Genomic DNA, 23,403 nt, shown 5'->3' on the forward strand with positions numbered 1-23,403 from the left:
TTTCTCAAGGAAGAGTAAACCTGTCTGGTGGACAGCAACAATAAACAAACTCTATAACAAAAGGAAAAAACTGCCATCCAAGAAGGAGCAGGTGACAAGTTGGAAGCAATCTCTCCTTTGACTGAACAAGCAAATAAGGTCACTGGTGAAATACTCTAAGGCTAACTTCAAGTCCAGATTGACCACATTCACTAAGGACAATCACAAGGTCTTCTTCACACACATCTGTAATCTGAAAGGTAACACCCAAATCTACTCTGAACTGGTGGCCAAGAACACTATACACTAACTCACTAGATATAGCCAACCTGCTGGCAGACCAGTTCAGTGAAAACTTCACCCTTTTGTCCCCACCATCAGTAAACCAGGCCATCCCCAGCACTTGCCCCCTCCCCTCATCACCAGGGAGCAGGTCTCTAATGCCTTCTCAATGCAAAAAATACAGCCTGTATGAAACCCGACAACATCCCTGACTGCGTCCTACATGAACTAAGGCATGAGCTGACAACACCCTTAGGCACCCTATTCAACCAAAGCCTGGGCACCTGCTTCATCTCAGCTGAATGGAGGACAGCCACTGTCATCCCTGTACATAAAGGTGGAGTATCCATCGACCCAGGCAGTCATAGGCCCATCAGCCTAACTAGCCTGATCTGCAAGGCCATGGAACACATTGTCATGACCTTATAAACAAGGACATTAGCAACCTCCAAATGCTTGACCCCCCCACAGTTTGGTTTTGTCAAAGGGAGATTGTGCCTGTTAAACTTGGTCAACTTCTTTGAAACAGTCACCAAAGCCGTGGACGAGGGGAAGATGGTGCACACTGCCTACCTTAACCTAGCCAAAGCCTTCAACACTATTCCCCACTCGGGCATAATAGATAAACTCTCCCAGCTAAGCATCAACCTGTATGTGCCAGATGGGTAGCTAACTGACTCACTGATAGAACCCACTCAGTCAAAATAGGGGAAGCCACCTGTAGTAGAACCGTAACGAGCGGTGTACCCCAAGGATCTGTCTTGGGGCCTCTGCTGTGTGGGATATACTTTTCTTTGGTGTAAGCCAAAACCAGTGGTGTGTGGCTGACCGAGTTTGCAGATGACTGCAGTCTGGGTACTGTCTTAAATTCTCCTAGTGATGTGAACATCCTCCAAGAGGATCTTACCCTAACTAATGACTGGCAGAAGCATGCCCTCAAACTGAATGCCAAGAAATGCATCATTATCGTCTTTGGGGAAAATGTTGTCCCCACTAATTATGACATTAATAACAATGTGCTAAGCATGCAATCAGTTGTGAAGGACTTGGGCACCCAGGTTGATAGCAAACTGACTTTTGACCACCACATTGCCTCAGTTGTATGCAAGGCTTTCTGCATGGCCCACCTCATAAGTAAGAGCATTTCATCCAAGTACAAGGAGGTCATAACATCCCTGTACTCCTCTCTTATCAGACCCATTATCGAATACAATGCCTCCTTCGGCATGTACCTTGCCAAGCACATGCAGCAGCTGGAGAGACCACAGAGGTTCCTGACTAGGAAAATCTAAGGTCTCAAACACCTATGCTATACAAATAGAGTAAAAGCCCTGTCCCTCTACACAATCTCATATAGACTGCTCAGATGTGACCTGTGTCTGGCACACAAAGCCGTCTCAGATCCAGCCCTGATGGAGCTGCTGCAAATCTGTAAGCCAAACTCCACTTGTTCAACCCGCATGCAAGACCTCAACCTGGTCTGTGACATTAATAGAACTTGTTGACAGGATAGATTTGTGGATGACTGGATGGGAAACAGGAAATACACCCCTGAGATCCCACCTGTGTCCCTGCTGGACAGGAGAAACAGGTGCTAACTTTGTGGGAACATGGGCAAAATTCTTGGCTAGGCTTAAAAGGGCCTCCAGGCCAATAGCCTAGTATCGTCCTACAAACCTATAATGTGTTGAGCAGATTGTGGGATGGTTAGTTACTGTGTCTTTTAGTAGTGAGGTTACAGTATTGATGCAATATGAGTGGAATTGTCTAGCAGTGTTTTTCAGAGTGATGTGGAACTGTTTGAGTGGACTAACCTGGGTGAAGGCACTGATTGACTGGAGACCAGAATAATTTAAGGTTGAATCAATTAGAGATTTGCAAGTTTGTATAATACATTATTTTGTATAATTTAGTTTGCTTTTCAGTTAAGATTCTCAACTGTTTATATTTCAGTATGTTGGGTTTTAGTTTTATACAGACCAGTTCATTTAGAATATTTAAAATAATGATGTTGAATAAAGATACTGCTGCATCCTCTTGGAAAGATATAAAGAGCATCAGCTGACAGATTTTAGGGTGGAAATTAAGAGTTTCCTTGGATGGTAGACAGGTTATGTACATGATTGTTTTGCTGGAACTTGTGTGCTCTTAGAACTTTTGATCAGTTGTTCATTTCTTGTGAAGGTAAGAAGAAAGGACAACCTGTGTCAAAGCAGACTATTTGCAAATGGTCTTCTGTTATTCTCACTACCATAAAACTATTCTATACAGTGTCAAGGCACACATTAGCATGGCCATGACTTCATCTGTGGCTTTTTGGAAAAGGTTGGACTCTAAAAGTATTCTAGAAGCAGCAACCTAGTCCTTTGTGCATACTTTTACAAAGCACTACAAACTAGATTACTTCTCTAGATCTAGGCCTGGCTTTTCCAGAACAATTCTCCATGTTATGCTATGGTAATCTACCTGTTTAGCTAAGACTACCACAGCAGTGATCCGTATGAATAACATAGTACAATTGTGTAAGTAAATTCACCATAACAGTAGATGTTTGAGTGATCACTGCTGCAGTTGCCACTCCCTCCCTTTTTGTGTGTGTGCGTTTATGCTGGGGTGTGGATATGTATTTTTTCTTTTCCTAGCAATGTCCTCTCAGGGCATAGCCTCCCTTGGTCAGTTGACATGAAAGCTCTGAAGGGCTTGATGCCCAAACTTGACTTTTTAGTCAGCTCAGCTCAATCTGACTGATGGTTTGTTCAGGTGAAGGGTGCCCTTAGGCTTTGAAAACTGGCCAGCTGTTACATCCTATGCTGGATATTAACCATATAGCTAAGGCTACTGCAGCAGTGATCATTTGAACATCTACTGTTATGGTAAGCTTATTTACACAGCTGTAATTTCTATTTCTTCAGAGTGCAGTTATTGTAGTGCAGTTTTGAAGAAGGAAAGCTCTGAAACAGAATATGAACCTAAAAGTGAGTTTTTCTCAGTTATGGTTTACTGTTAACAATTGGAGTGTATGACTGCTTAGGGAGAGAAGGGGGAATGAATAACATTGGCTGAAAGAACAGCAGAGAAAAATTTAATCTAAAGACTGAGAAAAAATGGACAGTTAATTGTTTAAGTGCTGTTATTCAAGATCGTTAGCCTTGGTTTAGTAGGAGGATACTGTACTCAAACAAATATTGTGAGAAAACTGACAATAACATAATGAGCAGCAATCCACTAATATCCTTGTGTGAATAATACAGTAGTGCTGTATAACTTCAGAGTGGTACAGTCCGAGATCACTGCTGAAAATGTATCTAGATCACTGCTGAAAATGTATCTGTGTGGCTGCGGATAAGAGAGCAGTATCTGGGCTTCTTTTTTAACAGAAATGGAGAGTATTTAAGAGAAAAGGATAGAAAAAAAAAAACAATGAGAGACAATGGGAAAAAAAATCTGTAGGGCTTCAAGTATGCAGCAATCTAGAAGGGTTATGATTTTTGCATGGAAGAATTTTTGTAGGTATTTTTACATTCCGAGCAGACTTCAGGGGATTTTTCCTAAGGTAGATGGCAAATGTTGGATATTTGATGGGGAAAGAAGAAATAGCTGTTTTGGGAATATAGTGAGCTGGCAGATTTAAAAAAAAATTCCTACAGATAACTATGACAAAAATGTTCGGGGAAATAAATGGTAGTAACTTAGGAAATGATTCTTTGGAGCTGGGAGGTAGGATGTGGATTGCCTAAACATAATAAGGCTTTACTGATTTTAATGCTGTTGGCTTCTGAAAGTGAAATTACTAGAAAATGGAAATCAAAGTAAATACCAAATGGAGGAGATTCTGAATATTGTAAAGAGATAAAACAACTGGAGGTGGGATTTTTAGAAAATGGAAGGAGCAAATTTTATAGAAATAAATGGATTTTGTTGGAACAATACATCCAGTATAGTAGGAGGAATGAGTTTCAATGGAAGGCAGGAATGGAGCAATCTATATAATGCTGGAATGAATGATGGCTGTTAAAGCCTGTGTACTACATAACAAGAACAACAGTAACACTTTTTACAGTTTTTGCTATTTTATATTAATCTGTGAAAATCCATGTTACAGTTTAAAATGTGATGATTTAGTAATGATGTTAAAAAAATATAGACAGTGTTGGGTATGTTGGGAAATGGATTAGGCATAGGACTGTGAGGGAGCCATGCAGCAGGAGCAGTAAAAAGTGCTGGTAGCAATCCATGGTGGTGAGAGGGGAAGACAATGAAGGAAAGGAGGGCCAGCGTGGATCAAATAAATGGGGTTTTGGTGATTGAAATCTTGCTCACCAAAGAGTGAATTTGCAGTCTCCCATCCAAACTAGACAATTGGATGGGAGACTGTAAATTGACTCTGGGGGTGGCACATATGTCCCTCATGGACAGAAGTAGTCATTGCTGATCATAAACTCACTATGCGAATAATGACCATCTAGCCAAGGTCAAATTGAGAACATGGGTATAACACGGCTAGGCTTGTAAAGGCCCTAAGGCCATGAGCTTAGTAACCTCCTGTGAACCTATAAGTCTTGGAAAAAAGAAAGACGACAGAGATGTAAGTATTAGTCTAGGAGGAGAGGGTGGACATTGCTGACAGCACAGTGACATGGGCATGGGATTTCCACTGCAGCTGCTAAGAAGAAGGGGGTGGCCTATAGGGAACCTGTCACTCATTTGACACCTCTGTATGTGGGTGCCTATTGAGGGGAGAAATTTGAGAGAAAAAACTTTAGCTGATAGTGGAGTTGTCTTTTTTATCCTTTGTTTTGTGGCCTTGGAGTTGTATGTAAATCTGAGGGTGTGGAGGGTGCCCCAGAAGTGCTTCCTCCTGAAAAAAACAACTCTTGTCTGAGGTTACTAAAAGTTGTTTCAGGCATTTTTTTTTCTTCACTTGATTGACACTCGATTAAAGAATTGTAAGTCCATGTATCAGGGAGCCATGTGTACCTGTGCACTCTTAAAATAAGCCTTTTTAGAGCTAACAGTGCTCAGTGTAACTTTAAAATAAGAAATTAACTTATGGTGTATTGTTCTATTGTTCTAAAAAGGAAATAAATGCACACTGACTTTTGTGTTCAGCAGTTAAAACTGTGTGCCTTCTTTTCATTGCAATTCATTATGAGACAGTGCAGTAGCTGGATTTATTGCCTTACATTCATTGCTCCCCATTTGTTTTAGGGCCAAAGTGCCTTCTTTGTAACGTCTGCATGATTTCATTGTATTCATGCGTTTGTAGAGTGCACTGGTTTCCTCCCACATTTGCTCCTTCAGATCACCCTTAGTTGCGTGTGTGTGTATTTGGGGTGGGGGGAACTGCACACATGTGACTTCTCTGGCAGACTGGCGATGTCCTTCCAAATCACTGTTGCAGTATTCTTTACAGTAGGAATTTCCTGCCAACGGCAGCCCAACGTCCATCCAGTATACCAAAGCCTTTAGGTTGTAATGGGTATGCCATACATCACACGTATGCTCCCAGTGCATGGCATAGAGCATAAAGCTGATGTCTGGATGTACCATCCTCAGAACTTCTTTGCCACCAGTCCAAACACCATCTTCAGTCATTGGTCTGAATGTCCATTGATCTGCTGGTTACTTAATCGCTTTCAGGTAAGTACCCCTTTGGGTTTTTTGCTTATCTTCTCTTACTTTGTTTTGGTCTGGTTGTTGGTTTCATATCACCCAGAAAGGGGAAATGCCAGTGTGGCAGACAGATTCCCCATAAAGACCATCATGAGCAGATTTTGTTCTGTTTAGCCACTTTCCATGACCATACATCTTGTAAGATATGTCAAGCTTTTATCCCTAAGATGTTGCATAGTCAACTTTCTTCCTTTCTGATTTATTTAGAGAACCAACAACTTAAGCTATTGGCTAAAGACAATATGGGAAGATCTTCCTGGCCAGAGGGTCAGCCATCTACGAAGAAAAAGACCAAGAAGTCTCAGTCAAATTCTTCAGCTGTACTGTCTCCACTGGATGCTTCTGTTGAATCTGTTGGAAGCCTGTAGGAAGCCTGTATCATCATCCGGTTTCCTTCTTGGATTCCTGTGCCATGACCACTTCAAAGGCAGGCATGAATCCAACTCCACACACATCTATGGAGGCCTTACAAACATCTGCTTTGGATGTACAGGAGGAACCACGGCTGATAATTACTGAAGGGCCTAGGGGTGTTCTTCAGATATTAGTAAGAGAAGAGGTTCCGACTACAGTCATTGAGTGTCATCAGGGATCTGAGCCTCCTAAATTGTTTACGGTTGACATCCCAATTAAAAAGAAGCAGAGGACTAAACAGCTTTCCCCTGCTCCTAAAGATCCTGTGAGTGAATGGCAAAATTTCATTCAAGGCCTGTTCAGTGCTCTTATAGCTTTAAAACCTCCACAAGGGTTCTATGTTCCTGCCCCTCCTTGGTCCTCTACTCCTCTTAGGAGGTCTAGGGAGCAGGATTCCTCTGATGCTGATGATGATTCTGATTAGGAGTCCCTGACGTCTATCAGATTCCTTCTTCGGTATACTGTGGTTCTGAGGAAGAAGATTCTATCAATCCTGGCTCTCCTTTTGAGGAGATTTCTTTTGGTGACACTATTTCCAGAATGATGGAATTTTTCAAATGGGACTTTACTCTGGTATCCGATGTTCAGAAGAGGTACTATTAACTTCTGCAGATGGAGTCTCCTAGGCCCTTCTGCTGTTCCTCCTGTTTTTGTTACCCCAATGGATGGTTTTGCTACTGCTTCTCAGGCTCCTGATTCCCAACCTCCTGTTCCCAAGAAACCTGATAGGTTTTATAAAGTGTCTGACGACTGTAAGTTTCTTTATAAGTGTCCCTCTGCTGACCCTTCTGTGCTGTCAGTGACTTCTGATAAGCCCTCCAAATTGCTGCCTTCCACTAAATTAATTCCCTCTGGTAAAGACAGCAGAACCCTGGAGGGACTGGGTAAGAAGTTGTTTACTTCTGCTGCCCTAGCCCTTAGAACTGTGAACTATCAGATATGTTTTAGCTGTTCTTTCCCAAGCCTGTCAAGACATTTCAGATTTGCCTGATTCTGAAGGGAAGGCCTCTGCTCTTGCCTTGTTAAGGACGTCCTCCAAAGTTGCTTGTCACTCCATTAAATGCAGCTGTGATGCAGCTAATGCTTCTTTTAGGGCTGCTGCATTATGATCTGTTTTCGAGGTAGTATTCCTGGCTCAGACTTCAGCCTTTGCCTGATGATATCAAGGCTAACCTCATGGATACCCCTCTGGATAATGAGCATTTGTTTGTTGCTGCTGCTGTGGAATTGTTTAAGTCCCTACAAGAAAAGGGTAAGGTCCTACAGGAGTTGAAGCATATTTTTTTGCCTGTTCCCATGTTTCAGTGAAACTATTGTGACTACTGTATACTGTATTGTCAGCAGAATTTTGGCTCAGTTGAGAACAAGATATTAAACACTATTTTCAGTGCGTCAAGTCATCCAAACACATCTCTACAAGAACTTTCATTTCTCTGGACTACATAACACAGCAGCTGCTGGTGAAAATTAAGACTGTGCAACGGCTTGCATGTAGCTTAAAATATTGAACACTATTTTCAATGCTTCTAGTCATCCAAACACCTCTCCGCAAGATACGGCTTTTCATTTGTCTTGATGATGTAATGTGGCAGCAGCCACTGGTGAAAATTAAGACCATGCAATGGCTTGCATGTAGCCTATAATATTGAACACTATTTTCAGTGCATCTAGTCATCCAAACACCTCTCCACAAGATGCAGCTTTTCATTTGTCTGGATGATGTAATGTGGCAGCAGCCACTGGTGAAAATTAAGACCATGCAATGGCTTGCATGTAGCCTATAATATTGAACACTATTTTCAGTGCTTCTAGTCATCCAAACACATCTCCACAAGATGCAGCTTTTCATTTGTCTGGATGATGTAACGTGGCAGCAGCCACTGGTAAAAATTAAGACTGTGCAGTGGCTTGCATGTAGCCTTAAGTATGTTTTACATCTGAACCTTTCTACTACAAATAATTTGCAAGTAAAACTCGCAAGTCCTTTATTTAACTGTAACTTGAACTCTGTAAAGGCACTCACCCAGCATGCATATATACACCTTGATGGTCTATTTTCCTTTCTTTTCTTTGTTTTTATATTGCAGAAGTAGTGCAGCACATCCATTGATTAATTTGGCTTCATCTCCTAAATTGGGAGCTGCTATGCCTGACTTAACATACCTGCTAAAACACACTCTCCCGTTATTTTTATAAACTCAGTTTTACTTAGAACCCAAGGATAACTGGAATAGAAAGACTTAGCTGTTACAAAGTGCAGACAAATGCAGTCTTCTTTGTAACTTGCATTCCTACCGTGGTCTGAAGATAGTAACTACAATAACTACCAACCTCATGAGCATAAGAAAAAAATCTCCAGCTTCCACACATGTATTAACCAGTATAACCAGATTTCCTTGCTGCCATTGAAACCTGGCTAACTCCTAAAATGAAAGATACTAAAATCCTCCCTCCAGGTTATGACATAATTAGATGAGATAGAACACACAAGAAAGGAAGTGGACTAGCCTTATTTTATCCAAACATTTACACAGTTACCCCTTTTTCAGACACATTCCTTAATTTTCTAATGCTGAAATTCTTATCACTTTCTTTAAAATTAATGCCTCCAAAACTTATCCTCTGCTGTTATATACATCCCTCCAGGGCACAACATTCCAGTTCTTGAGGAAATATCAGCTTCGGTTTCAGACTCTGTCCATAATGAAACAGTCATACTAGGTGATGTTAACATAGACTGGCAATCTCTGTCCTCAGGCAACTCTACCAATAGCATAACTCTCTTTGGCTTTACCCAAATTAGCAAGTCCCCAAAATGCAGTAAAAATAATGCTCAACATTCCATCCATCCTGGATGGATACTAGTCTCTAACCCTTCTAATTACCTCTCATCTGGTACACACTCAGATTGTTTAAATGACCATTCAGCAGCTTATACAAGTAGGGCTCCCATACAAGTAAATAAACTTAAATCTACCCTCAATCTTACAAAATGTACCCAGGATGGTTTAATTCAAACATTAAACACTATAAATTGGGCCTTCCTTCCTTCAATTTCTTCCCCTTAATGAAGCTGTCAAGCAATTCAACACATTATTCCTAAGCATTTTAAGTTCTCTTACCCCACTCTGAATAAAAAGTATTAAACATAATCCTGCCCCTTGGCTGACCAAATCCTCCAAACTTATTATGAAAGAAAGAGACCAAGCATGGAGAATATGGAATAGGAACAAAAATGATAATGATTTACAACTATTTAAACAACTTTGTAACAGAGTAAAAAAAAACAATTGATCACAAAAAGCTATACCACACTACTTCTCAAGATATGTACAAACATAACCCTAAAAAATTCTGGGCTTCCATCTCTTTCTTTAAAAGTCCAGGAACTAGAAAAAAAAAACAACCCTTATCCAGAAAAAAACGTCACAACAAACAGCAATCAAGTTTAATAATTACTTCATAGAATGGATAATTAAGCTCACCCCCAAACCCTGCTGCTCATCCTCACTCTCACAAACCAGTTTCCTCCAGCATTCCACCAAACTATCTGACTGTAAATCATCTCATCCTTCTTCACTTCCTTCCACTTCCAACCCCTCCCCTTTTCCTTCCAACCTGTTCCTACATCTCTTATTAAAAAACTGTTACTCAAGCTTAAACTCTGTTCAACATCTGTTAATAACCTCCCCCAGAATACCTAAAACTTGCTGCTGATGCCATACCTATCCAATCAATATTTTTATTAACAGATCCATAGCAGAATCCCATGTTCCAGACATTTGGAAAAGATCTTGCATAATTCCACTGCATAAAGGTGGCAGTTCAACTGAAATAACAGATTTCTGACCTATAGCCATACTGTCACACCTTTCCAAACTTCTTGAAAAATGTGTTTACCGTCAACTGCAGCAATATCTCCTACATAATAACCTCATCTTCAATACCCAACATGTCTTCCAACCAGGCCACAATACATTCACAGCCCTATTATCTTTCACTGATAATGTAAATAAAGCAAGAGACATTGATAAACTGGTATCAGCTTTATTTATTGACCTCTCTAAAGCTTTTGATATGGTCTCTCACTCTCAGCTTGTCTTTAAACTCTCCAAATGTGGCATCTCACTCCCGTCTGTTAAATGGTTTCACAGCTACCTCATTGACAGACAGCAGTCAGTAAAATGGCAAAGGGACTACCTTACCACTGCTGCCTAACACAATAGGCATCCCACAATGATCTATACTTGGACCTGTACTCTTTAACATATTTATCAGTAGCTTACATACAGCCTCTGGACAAGGTACTCTTATTCGATACACAGATGGACTCCAGCATCATCTGCTCCTCTTCACTCTAACACACCTACAGCTAAATTGCACAGCAAGCTTTCACCTCTGTTGAAACATGGCTCACTGCACCTCAACTCGTATTCAACCCAAACAAAAATAAGCTCTTCCTTTTCACTCCTAAGTCACTCATGCATGACAAAACATCATTTCATTCAAAATGTTTTCATTACATATAACTAAAATTGAAAGTTATACTAAATTACTTGCTGTGACTATTGCAGACAAACTTAAATTTGACCTACATATTCAAAGTAGCATCAGGAAACCACACCAAAAATTTGGCATATTATATAGGAATAACTACTTTCTGAATATTCCTTCTAAAATTATGGTAACCAAATCTTACCTCCTACCTTCTGTACTTTATGGAGCCCCAATTCTGAACTACTTACAAGCTTCCTTAAAAGTTAAGTTAGAAAGCTGTTACAAAATCACCAAGTTCACAATGAGTCCTAAACACTCAGCACATCACTGCAGTAGTCTGCATTCCATCAACTGGCTTGAACTTCCCAACTGCTCCTATTTCCAACTAATAACCGTATGTAATATTATTCACAAACCTTTACACTGTCCAAACATCAGTCATTTACTTGACCTGCACATCCGAAATAGACATCTCAGGTCCAGAGACAAACAACTCACTGTCCCTAAACCATCCACTTCTTCTGGTCAAAGTCTTTACTGCTCCTACTCTGTTGCTAAAGCTTGGAACTCCTTGCCACTTAATATCATAAAAGTCACTAACCTTTCTTCTTTTAAATCCTCACTCAAAGAATACTTAAGCAAACCCTGGATCTGTTCTTGTTCCCATCCTGGGTGAAACTAACTGTATACCTGATGTTGTCAATCTTCATTCATTCTTGATGAATGGGACTTGCTGTTTTTCCTCTGAAGTTTTCTCTGCTTTTTTCATTCACTCTTTTTCTCCCTCTGCCTTTCTCTCCTCCTCCGTGTTCTAGCTGCCTTCGTACCCTTACTTCCTCTGTGCATGTCTTTACACCATATACAATGTTAGCACGGTCTTCCCTAGCCTTTACCTAGCTGTAGCAACCTCCCAGTTCAAGCTATGTATCCTCTCATATCCCCTAATATCCCCTACCACTTATTTTTCTCTTTCTCTAACAGCTGAATCACATCATCTGACTGTACTTTACCTCAGTCTATTGTCCTTTTAATGTACTTAACACTTAACCAGTCTATTATTATCTTAAAAACAATGAATCAGTCTCTCTTCTCCTATAGCCCTCTTCCCTTTTTCTTCATTAAACGACTGTACTAAAATGCCTTTCAATCACAAAGACTCTTCTGTAATGTGAAGACTGTTATGTTTGTACCTTAAAGAATATACTGTTTTGCCTTCTTCTCACAAGTTTCACTGTAACTGCAATGCATACATATTTATACCTTATATGTTATGTTTAATTTTCTTTAAAATGTAATGTTGAGCTTTTCTGCTTGGGCCTCTGCTAAAAAGAGGCTCTTTTTGGCCAGTCGTACTTGCCTGGTAAGCAAATGGCAAATAAATAAATAACAAGCCTGCCTTTGTCCATCAACAGTCTCAGCCTCCTCCCGAAGGTAAAAGGGGTGGTAAAAGTGCTCCACCTGCTAAGGCTACCCAAACCCATTCAGCTCAGAAGCCTCCTTTTCCTGACAGACCAGATGCTGTCTGACTATTCTTGCCTTACTCTTCCCAATCACATTCCTCTCTCTGTCCCTTCCTTTTTGGTTAAAGATCACTCAAAATTCCTGGGTCCTTTCTATAATTCACCAAGGGGTATTTCATGGTCTGGAAGTCTCTTCCCCCCATTTTTGGGCATTCCTCATCTTCCTCAGGATCAAATGCCCTTTTCCCCAGAGACACTTCAAGACCTGTTGGTTCAGGGAATTATTCAAGAGGTTCCATCTCATCAGAAGAGGAAAGGGTTTTACTCCAGAGTGTTTTTAGTCCCCCAGGAAAGAAGGCACCTGGAGACCCATTCTGCATCTTTCTCAGCTGAACACCTTTTTGAAGATTCCTTCCTTTTGGATGTCCTTTCAACCCGTTTCCTCTTCTTCCTCAGGCTTTTCTTGTCTCTCTGGATCAAAAGGATCCCTGTCCATCCCCTTTAAAGAATGTCTTTACATTTCTCTGTTCTTCCTGGCTTTTTCAGTTCTCTGCTTTGCTGTTTGGCCTCTGTACTGCCCCAGGGGTCTTCACCAAATGCCTCACTCCTGTAATTGCTTTTTGCAGATTGAGAGGAATACAGATTTTTCCTTACATGGCCTGTTCTCCAGAGATTTTGCTTCAGCATCTTCACTTTGCAATTTGTCTTCTTCAAAGCATTAGGTTTACTGTACATTTTGAAAAGTCATTCCTGATTCCTTCTCAGGATCATGTTTTCCTAGGGTGCAGGCTGCAGACAGTTAAAACGCTGGTATCCCTGCCTCCTCCCAAAGCTTCAACTTTGATTGACTTCTTTCAATCTCTTCTTTGTCAGGTTTCAGTTACAGCCAGGGAGTTTTTAGTGGCTCTTGGTTTCATGGCTTCTACCATTCCTATCCTTCCTCTAGTCAAGCTGCACATGAGAAATTTCCAGTGGTTTCTAAAATCAGTTTGGCTTCAACATTCTCATCCTTTAGAGTTCTTGTCCACTTCTTCCATATCTCAAACTGGAACTTCAGTCATGGATTCATCAGTTGTCAGTCAATCCAGGACATTATTTCTAACCTTCAGTCCTCTGTCATGAACTCTTCACAGATGCCTTGCATATGGGATGGGGGTCCTTCTTTGGTCCCCTCAAAGTGTAGGGCCTTTGATCTCTTCTGCAAAAGAAAGACCACATCAGTGTCAAAGAGATGAGAGCCCTTCTTCTGACTTTTCAGGCTTTTCATTCTCTTTTCCTTCCAGGGCTGCTCAGGATTCTCACGGACAATACCACAATGATGTGGTATATCAGCAAGCAAGGTGAGACAAGGTCTTATCTTCTGTACAGACTAGCTCTTCAGATCTGGGATCTAACTGTCCAGTATCAAGTGACCCTTCAAGCAGTTTATATTCCCTAAGCTCAAAACATAATGGCAGATTCTCTGAGCAAATCCAGAATACAATCCCACAAGGGGATGCTTCACAGGGATGTGTTTCTGGATCCACCAGTGAGGTACTCCTCAAGTAGATCTCTTTGCCTCCCCTGTGAACAGATAACTTCCTGTCTTTTGCACCAGATTCCCATGTCCTCTGGCTTGGAATGTGGACGCATCTTTTTCATGTAAGGAGATTTTTTTTATGCATTCTCTCCTTTTCCTGTCATTCTGAAAGTCCTGTCCAAGATAAAACAGAATGTTCCCAAAATCTTGTTGGTGACTCCCTTTTTGCCGAGACAGCATTAGTTCCCCTCTTCTTCTGCCTTTAGTCAAGTGCAGTCATTGCAAGTTACCTCACAGGGTTTATCCTACTCATAACAAAAGGGATCTCTCATCTATCCTCACCTCTCCACACTTCAACTGACATTTTAGGTGATAGGGTTTTGATCCCCTTCAGACACATTTTTTATGAGGACGTGTTGAGGGTCCTGCAGGAGGCTGAGAACCCCACTACTAGAAAATCTTATTTGTCCAAATGGAAGAGATTTTTTTCTATCTGGTGTCTTTCTCATAACCTGGATCCACTTACTGTGGATGTTCCTAAGGTTCTCTCTTATTTGTGTGAATTGCTCAATACTGGGATGACATATTCTTTTGTTAAAGCCCACCTATCAGCTATTTCTGCTTGTCTACCTTTGACTCCCCCCTATGGCTTCTAGATTGGAGGCCAAACAGTTTTTGAAAGGTATCCTTCACATTAGGTCCCCAAGGAAGCCTGTTCCTCCTTCTTGGGAACCTTCATTTTGTTTTGAAAAAAATGACCCAGGCTCCTTTTGAGCCTGCTGCTTCAACTTCCTTACAGCACTCTTCTGGGAAGTCTGTTCTTTAGGCTCTTACCTTTGCCAGATGGGTGTCGGACTTGCAAGCCTTTATGGCTGTTCCTCCTTTTTTAGTTTTTCATAGGGACAGGGTGTCTCTTCATACTAATCCTCCTTTTGTGCCCAAGGTGGTTAATGAGTTGTCTCTTAATCAGTTTGTTCATTTGCTTACTTTTTTCCCTTCTCAACAGTCTGCCATTGAGAAGGTTCTTTACACCTTGGATTTGCATAGACAGCTCAGATAATGTCCTTCTATATCACTGTTGCGTATTCTTTAAAGAAGGGATGTCCCATCTTGAGCAGCCCATCACTCGGCCAGTATAAATAAGCTTAAAATAGATTTTGTTTGTACCATACAGAATCCTTTAACCCCAAGATACTCCTGCTAGGTGAAAAGAATTCCAAGAAGTCTCGGCCAGATTCTGTAGCTGTCCAGCCTCCACTGGACATCGGTCTGGAAGTGGGTAATAGATCTGTAGGTTGTTTGGTGTTTACATCAGATTCTTCTGCCATGACCCTGCCAGATGCTGGCATGGATACATCTTTTCACATGTCCTCTGAGACTTTGCAGGTTTCTGCTCTGGATGTCAAAGGGGAACCAGGGTTGACTGTCTTAGAGGGGTTTCACAGATATCGGTCAGGGAGAAAGTTCCAGGTTCTCTTCTCAAGTCTCGCCATGAGTCAGAATCTCCAGTATTTGTTAGGGCTGATATCCCTTCTAAGAAAAGACAGAAATGGAAGCATGTTTCGGTCTGTCCTATGGATCCTCAAAGGGAATGGCAAGAGTTTACTCAGGGCTTGTTCTCTGCCTTAATGGCTCTAAAACATCATCAGGAGGTTTCAGTACCTGCTCCTTCTTTGATGTCTACCCCTTCTAAATGGTTTAGGGAACCATATTACTTGGATGAGGACTCCCTGTCTGGTGAGGGGTCTCAGTCTTATTCTTCACAGATGCCTTTGACTTATGGTTCTGTTGAAGTGGAGTCTGTTAACCCTGAGTCTCCTTTCAAGGAATTCTCCTTTGGAGGCACACTTGCTAGGATGATGGAATTCTTATAAGTGGGATTCATCTCAAGTGTCTAATATTATTCAGAGAAGATATTATGAGTTGCTTCAGGTGGATATTCCTAAACCATCGTCAGTTCCTCCTGTGTTGGCTGCCTTGTTAGATACTTTCATTGCTGCTTCCAAGCTTCTTGATTCTCAGCCTCCTGCTCCTAAGAAACCTGATAGGTTCTATGAGGTTCTTGAGCACTGTCTATTTTTATTTAAATGTCCTTCTGCTGATCTTGCTGTGGTGTCAGTCTCTTCTGACAAACCTTCTAAACTTTTGTCTTCTGGTAAGCATAGCAGGGCAATACAGAAGACTGGCAAGAAAGTTTAGACTGCTTTTACTTTAGTGCTATTAATTACCAGACCCACATGACCAGGTGTGCTCTAGCCTTGATTGCTCAGGCTTGCTAGGTTATCTGTACCCTCCCTGATTCTGATGGCAATCTTCTGCCTTATCTTTTTTAGGTTCTGCTTTTCAAGTGGCCTGTCACTCTATTAAGTGTAGCTATGATGCTGCCGACACCTCTTGTAGGGCTGCGGCTTTTGGGTCCATTATGAAATGTTATTCTTGGCTTCATCTCCATTCTCTTCCTGAGGACGTTTTGGAAGGGTGGAGCCAGGCCCCATCTGCTAAGGCTTCTTAGATTTCTGTGGGCCAGAAGCCTCCTTTCTCTGATAAGCCTGCTTCTCTTTGACAGTTCTCCCCCCTGCCTTTAGACCAGGTTCCTTTGTCCCTTCAGTTTGTCTTCCAAATTGTCATCTCATCACTTCAGACTCTTGGGTTCTTTCTATTATACATCAGGGTTACTTCATGGTATGGAAATCTCTCCCTTCCTTTTCTGTCATTCCTCAATCTTTTCTAGATCAACTTCCTCATTTTACTTGGCGACCTATTTTGGATCTCTCCTGGCTCAGCACCTTTCTCGTGATCTCTTTTTTTTCGGATGCTTACTCTTCAAACATTGTTTTCTCTTTGATTACTCCAGGATTTTCTGGTGTCTTTGGATCTGAAAGATGCTTACCTTAATATCCTTATTCAACCTCACTTCAGGAAGTTTTTATGTTTCTCTGGGTCTTCCTCTCATTTTCAGTTCTCTGTTTTGCTGTTTGGCCTGTCTTCTACCCCAAGGGTATTCACACAATGTATAGTTCCTGTGATTGTCTTCTGCAGGCTCCAAGGCATTCAGATTGTTTCCTTATTTAGATGCTTGTTGCTTCAGGTACCATCTCCCAGTCGATTGTCGCAGGGTCTGCAGTTCATCATTTCTGTTATTCACAGTCTTGGGTTTGCTATCAACTTCCAGAATTCTGTCCTGACTCCCTCTCAGGATCATGTGTATCTGGGATGCAGGATTCAGACGGTGCCAGTGCTGGCCTCTCTTCTGCCTCCAAAGGTATTGTCTCGTTTCTCTGCCATACCAGCCAGGGAGTTTCTTTGGGCCTTGGGATTCATGGTCCCTACTATTTCAATACTTCCTCTTGCCAGACTGCTGATGCGGAAGCTTCAGTGCTACCTCAAGTCAGTTTGGCTGCAGTACTGCCACCATCTGGATTTCAGTGTACCTGTCCTTCCCTGTCTCAAGAAGCAATTTGAGTGGTGGATTCAACAGCTAGCTCTCAACCCAGGTTGGCCCTTTCAGCCTCCAGTCCCTTCTCAGGAGCTGTTCACTGATGCCTCAGACATGGGGTGGGAGGCATCTCTTGGTCACCTGAAAGTTCAGTCTTTGGCCTCCCCATCAGAAGTCAGACCATGTCAAGTTCAAAGAGATGAGAGCTTTGATTCTGGCCCTTCAGGCTCTTTGCTCTATGTTCTTTATCCGGTCCGCTTGAATGTCTACATAGACACCACTATGGTGATGTGATATGTCAGCAAGCCAGGGGGCAGAAAATCTTACCTCCTCTGCAGGATGGCACTTCAGGCATGGGATGTGGTTCTCAGTTATCAGTTAACTCTTCGGGCAGTATATATTCCTTCAGATCAACCTTGTGCCAGAATCTCTGTGGAGGTCCAAAACACAGGCACACAAATGGATGTTTCACAGGGACATGTTTCTGGACATTGTCCATCAAAGGAGTATTCCTCAGGTAGATCATTTTACCTCCCAGGGAGCTTCCTCTCTTCTGTTACAGAGTGCCATGCCATCTGGCCTGGAAGACGGACATCCTTTCCTTTCCTTGGAAGGGGAGGTTTCTTTTATGCTTTCCCTCTTCTCTCTCTTCTTACAAGAGTCCTGCAGAAAATTCAGCTGGACTCCCAAAAATCTTACTAGTGACTTCCTTTTGGCCGAGACAGCACTTGATCTCCCTCTTAATGCATCTTGCCAGGGGCAGTCATCCCAAGTTACCTCACAGGTTAGATCTCCTCACACAGGGCAAGGGGTTTCTCATCCATCCCCACTTGTCCACTCTGCAACTAAGATTGTGGATAATAGGGTTTTGATCCCTTTCTGGCTCCTGTTTTCTGAGGATGTGCTCAGAGTTTTACAGGAGGCAAGGAAACCCTCAACCAGAAAGTCTTATATGTCCAAATGGAAACGATTTTCAGTCTGGTGGAATGCTTGTAACCAGGACCCTTTTCTAGTGGGGGTCCCACCCTCTGGTCATCTCTTATTTGTGTGAGTTGCTCCAGTCTGTCTTGGCCTGTTGTGTGAAGGCCCATTTCTGAGCCATTTTTTGTTGTCTGCCCTTGACTCCTCCTTTGATTTCATGTTTTGAGGTCATGTTTTGAGGTCAGACAATTTGTTAAAGGTATCCTGCATATTAGGCCTCCAAGAAAACCTATTCATTCTCCTTGGATCCTTAATTTTGTTATGGATAAACTGACTCAGGCTCCTTTTGAGCCTGCAGATGCTGCTTCTTTGCAACATTGTGCCTGGAAGTCTGTTTTGTTACTGGCTGTTACTTCTGCTTTTGAGCTCCAGGCCCTTATGACCGTTCCTCCTTTTTTGATTTTTCACAGGAACAGGGTGTCCCTTCATATTAATCCTTCTTTTATGCCCAAGGTAGTAAATGAGTCATCCTTAAATCAATCGGTACAACTCCCTTCCTTTTCCTTTCTCCTCAGTCTGCTAATGAGAGGGTCCTGCATACCTTGGATTTGCACAGACAGCTCAGGTACTATTTGGGTAAAACTAGGACTATTCATAAGTCTGATTAGCTTTTTGCTTCCTTTCATCCCAGTTCTTTGCTTGGCTGTTTCTAAGCAAACCATCTCCTACTGGATATCTAAGGCCATTTGGTTTTGTTATTTTCATGTCAAATCTCTGTCTGCTTCTGTTATAGCTCATTCCTCAAGGGCTGTTGCTGGTGCCTTGTTCAAGGGGATGGACATGAATCCCATCCTTGAAGCGGCTTCTTCAGTGCATACCTTTGTTAAGCATTATAAGTTGGATATGGTTTCTAGGGCCAGAGCAGGTTTTGCTGAAACCATTTTATTTTGGTTTGTTGAGGGCTCTTCTCAGCCTTCCACCTCCCATTCTGTTTCTTCAGTTTTCTCCCTTCTTTAACGAATACTGCAACAGTAGTATCGAAGGACATAGTACAGTTGTGTAAAATCTTACCATAACAATAGATGTCCTCATCACTTTCCCAACCTCCAACCCCCTCTTTTTTATTCTGCATTTTTTCTTTCTGTATGTGCATGGACTCCTGTGTCCTATGATAAATGTTCTCTTCTGGGAGCAATTCATTTCTAGGTAATTACACCCATATGGGAGCATAAATGTGGTGTATGGTGCAAACAAGATCTCTTTTAAGCGTATTTATACTGGCTAAGTGATGGGCTGTCCAGGACAGGACATCCCTTCTTTAATGAATATTGCAACAGTGAAGAGGACATCTAATGTTATGGTAAGATTTTACACAACTGTACTTTACTTGGATAAAACTAAGACCACTCATTAATCTGAGCAGCTTTTGGCATATTTTTATCCTAGATCATTAGGTTTGGCTGTTTCCAAGCAAACCATTTTTTTTCTTGGATATCTAAAGCTGTTTCTGTTTGTTACTCTTTTCATGGAAAGAGCTTTCCTTCTTCTGTTAAGGTTCATTCTTCTAGGGCAGTGGCCTCTTCTGGTGCTGTTTTCAAGTGTTTAGATACTACTTCTATTCTTGCAGCAGCTACCTGTGCGCACTTTTTTACCACGCACTTTTTTACCTGTGCCCTATAAGTTGGATAAAATTTCTAGGGCTAGAGCTGGTTTTGCCAAGGACCATTCTTCATGGTTTGCTTGAAGGCTTTGCTGGCCCTTCCTCTTCCCACTCTGCCTCCTGAGCTTTTGTACTCTCCCTATTGTAAAGAATACTGCAACAGTGATATGGAAGGACATAACATAGTTGTGTAAAATCTCACCATGACAGTAGATGCCCTCTTCACTGTTGTAGCATTTGCTCCCTCCCTCCTCCCCAATCCTTTCTCATTTTGGATGTAGTTGTTGTCCACTATATCCTTAGACTGTCATTCTTACTGGGGATTTTCATTTCTGAGGATAGTGTGCTTGAACTTCACATTTATGCCCTACGTCGTGCTCAGGGAGCATATATGTGACATATGACATACCCATTGCAATCTTAAGGCTTTGGTATACTGTCCGGATGTTGGACTACACTTAGCAGGGGATCCCTGTTGTAAAGAATCCTGCAACAGTGTAGACAAGGACATCTACTCCTATGCTAAGATTTTACACAACTGTACTTTCTTACCAAAAGAAGTTTCTCTGCCATTGCCTTTCCTTTACCCTGAATTGAGTACAGTGGAATTACAAAAGTAAGGAATCACTATTTTATTGTAGAACTTTCACTGGTAATATTTTATGATTCTCTTTTTGACTCGCTTGTTATGTATAATACATTAAAAAGAAAACATTAACTCTTTTTCAAAATTATTTTTAATTTCATAATTAATACCAGAAGTAAAAGACATACAGCACTCAGTACTAGACAAAACTAAGTGAAAAAACATTAAAGAAGTTTGGAAACATTAATGCATTTCTTCCTTTTAGGTATTTTCTGGGCAAAAGGCTTCTATTCGAGCTCTGTCGTACACACCTTCTGGAGATTTTCTTGCCTCTGCCTCACTGGATGGAGAGGTCAGGTTGATTTGCACAGCCAAAAATTTTACTGTGGGCAGCTATCAAGCTCACAATGGTTCTGTTGATGTAGCCAAATATGTCTGTAATGGGCGATATCTGGTCACTGGCGGGAGTGACTACAAGGTACAGTATTCTTTTGGTTTTAGACACATATAGTTTGGAATCAGTTACCTATTGTTGCTGCCAAGGAATTATTTGTTCATTTGTTTATTAACTTTTTGAACCACAACTTGGACCAAAGGCATATACGACACATTATAGACATTATTTATTACATGAAACAGAATAAAAATACTCATTTTACAATCAAACACTTAAATGTCTACAGTACAATTACGGTGGCTATTTACCTTCAGCTGGTATTATAAGATAAATGGTGCACAATTTCAAAGAAAGCCTTTATGAAGCACCTAGACAGCATGTAGCAGGAATAATGTTACTGATACAGTGTAATGGGTGAGAAGGTCAGCCATTTTGTGTGTAGCAATCATATTTTTAAATGATTATTAAGTACTCATGCAGCTTAAGTTTTAAATACTAACAGGTGTTTCACATCTGTTAACACATTCCATGCAGCTGGTTTTCCTTTCATTTTGTTCTGTTGTTATAAGAGTTTTCCCATTTGTTCCAGAAAATGTCCTCCACTATGCATTTGATCTCTTTCAGATCCTTATAGGTAGCTGAAAAAAAAAGTTTGTAAGGTATGTTTTACTTTTAACAACTGCTGAAGTAAAATATTTATGGAAAACGGTCACACTGTTGTTGTACACTTGCCTGTCACTATGCATGCTGGAATTTAGAAGTAAAATGCATGCCTGTGTGTTTGAAAAGCTTCTTGTAAACCAGTGAATGTCTTGATGAGCTCTGTAGTCAAAAGGAGATTGCAAAGTACCAGGTCATTCTTGGATCATTACTTAAACATTATATGATCTTCTGGCCTTTGCAATTATCTTTTTTTACAAAACTAGAAAAAGGAAGACATGGGGTGGGACTTAAAGTTAATATTTTAACAATATTGCTGATGCTACAACTCAGTTCCTGCTGTGTGTGAAATATTTGCAGCTTTTATGTTATTTGGGGTTATGTTGTGTAGTAAAAGATTTAAGTAGGTAAGTCCTGCTGTATCTACAGAAATGTTTTTCCAACCTGCTACATATCCCAGAAGAAATAACTAGGACTCACACCATCATTATTGCCAGTACTGGTTGTCCTGCTATATCTTCAGGTTAGAAAGGTTGATTTCTTCCTGTGTATATTGTAGAAAACGATTGCTTTATTTGATATAAACCTTTGCAGATTCTAGTGCTGGCTTTAGACAAAGCACAAGACGTTAGTGATGCAAATAGTAGTTGGCAGGATATTATCATGACTGTTATATGTGCTGAAAGGGTAGCCACAAATTCAAGGATATAAAAGGTATAGTAATGTGCAAGAGTTATATTTGCAGATGATATTATTTTGTCTTTGAAAAATCCAGAAAACAACATTTTGGTGGTGTGGAACATTTTGAGACCACTTCAAGTCTTTATAGGATATAAAATTAGTGAAGCTAATATAATGGTAAACCAAGTACCCAGAAATGGATTGGTGTAGCTATAACCATGTTTATAGGGACATGAACAGATGAAGTATTTATGTGTATGGATTAAAAAGGATTCTATTATGGCAGCTGAAGATATGTGGAAAGAGACTAAACAAAAAGTAATGCAGAGACTGAGAAACTGAAAGTTCTTGATCATACAGATAGTTACAAATGGTGAAAATGTTTTTTAGTTTTACATACTAGTGAGGCGGGTTTTTTTCATCAGGAGAAGATGTGGATAATTAACAGAGAGTTGAATTTTATTTGGGGGAAGAGGGCAAGAGTTAAGTGGGATAAGATGATTCTCCATATAGAGTAAGGAGGTTTAGGATTGCTCAATTTGAAGGGATATTTTAGAGCTGCACTGTTAAGGCTGTTGTGCATAAAAAAAGTAAAAAGCTACATTTCAAAGTGGAAAGGGGTGATGATGAAATGGGAGGGATTCAAGAACTAAGCGAAGAATGAGATTTTAGATACAGATCCTTAAGTAAAACTACAGTAGTCATATAAACTATTGTATTCATAAGGTTGCAGAAAGTATATGAAGAACTAAACCAACATGGGAGTGATGAAAGGAAGTTCTGCCGATAGGGACGACTGCATTTAGGAGTACAGACAAGAGGAAAGTGGGAGATGCAGTTTTTGGGGGAAGCTGGCAAAGGAACCAAGGTACTGGGAACAAATAATTAGAGGGAAAGGCCAAGAAGACTTTTAGATTGCAAGCTGGTGACTGCCTTCCTTATCAGGGATTGATGTCAGAGTGTAGACAAAGAGAAAGGGATAGGGGAATCTTAAATGAAGGGCCTGCACTGGTTGAGTTTTTAATTGAATCTAGAACAGAATCTGCTGTTAAAAAATGGGATAATTAGTAGGGAAAATAAAATATTGCACAAAAACTATAGGAATCAATCAGAACAAGTTAGAAACATTTGGGAAGATGGGTTAGGTATGCAATTCACAAAGAAACAACGAGAGGACATATGTATTCCCTCTAAATATGCATCAAAATCTAGAAGATTTAGGATTTTTTCCTGGAAGT

General features: G+C 40.9%; 1 protein-coding gene across 1 annotated transcript in view; it reads left to right on the forward strand.

Moving 5' to 3' along the window:
• TEP1 (telomerase associated protein 1) overlaps positions 1–23,403 on the forward strand; it is a 2,704,809-nt gene that overhangs the window by 1,875,864 nt on the left and 805,542 nt on the right. The window contains exon 36 of the mRNA XM_044058078.1: positions 20,693–20,905. Within this exon, the coding sequence (XP_043914013.1) occupies positions 20,693–20,905 (213 nt within the window). The remainder of the gene's footprint in view (positions 1–20,692; positions 20,906–23,403) is intronic.

Source organism: Protopterus annectens, chromosome 16.part0 (assembly GCF_019279795.1).
Source record: "Protopterus annectens isolate FY-2018-M chromosome 16.part0, PAN1.0, whole genome shotgun sequence".
In the NCBI taxonomy this organism is placed as follows: Eukaryota; Metazoa; Chordata; order Ceratodontiformes; family Protopteridae; genus Protopterus; species Protopterus annectens.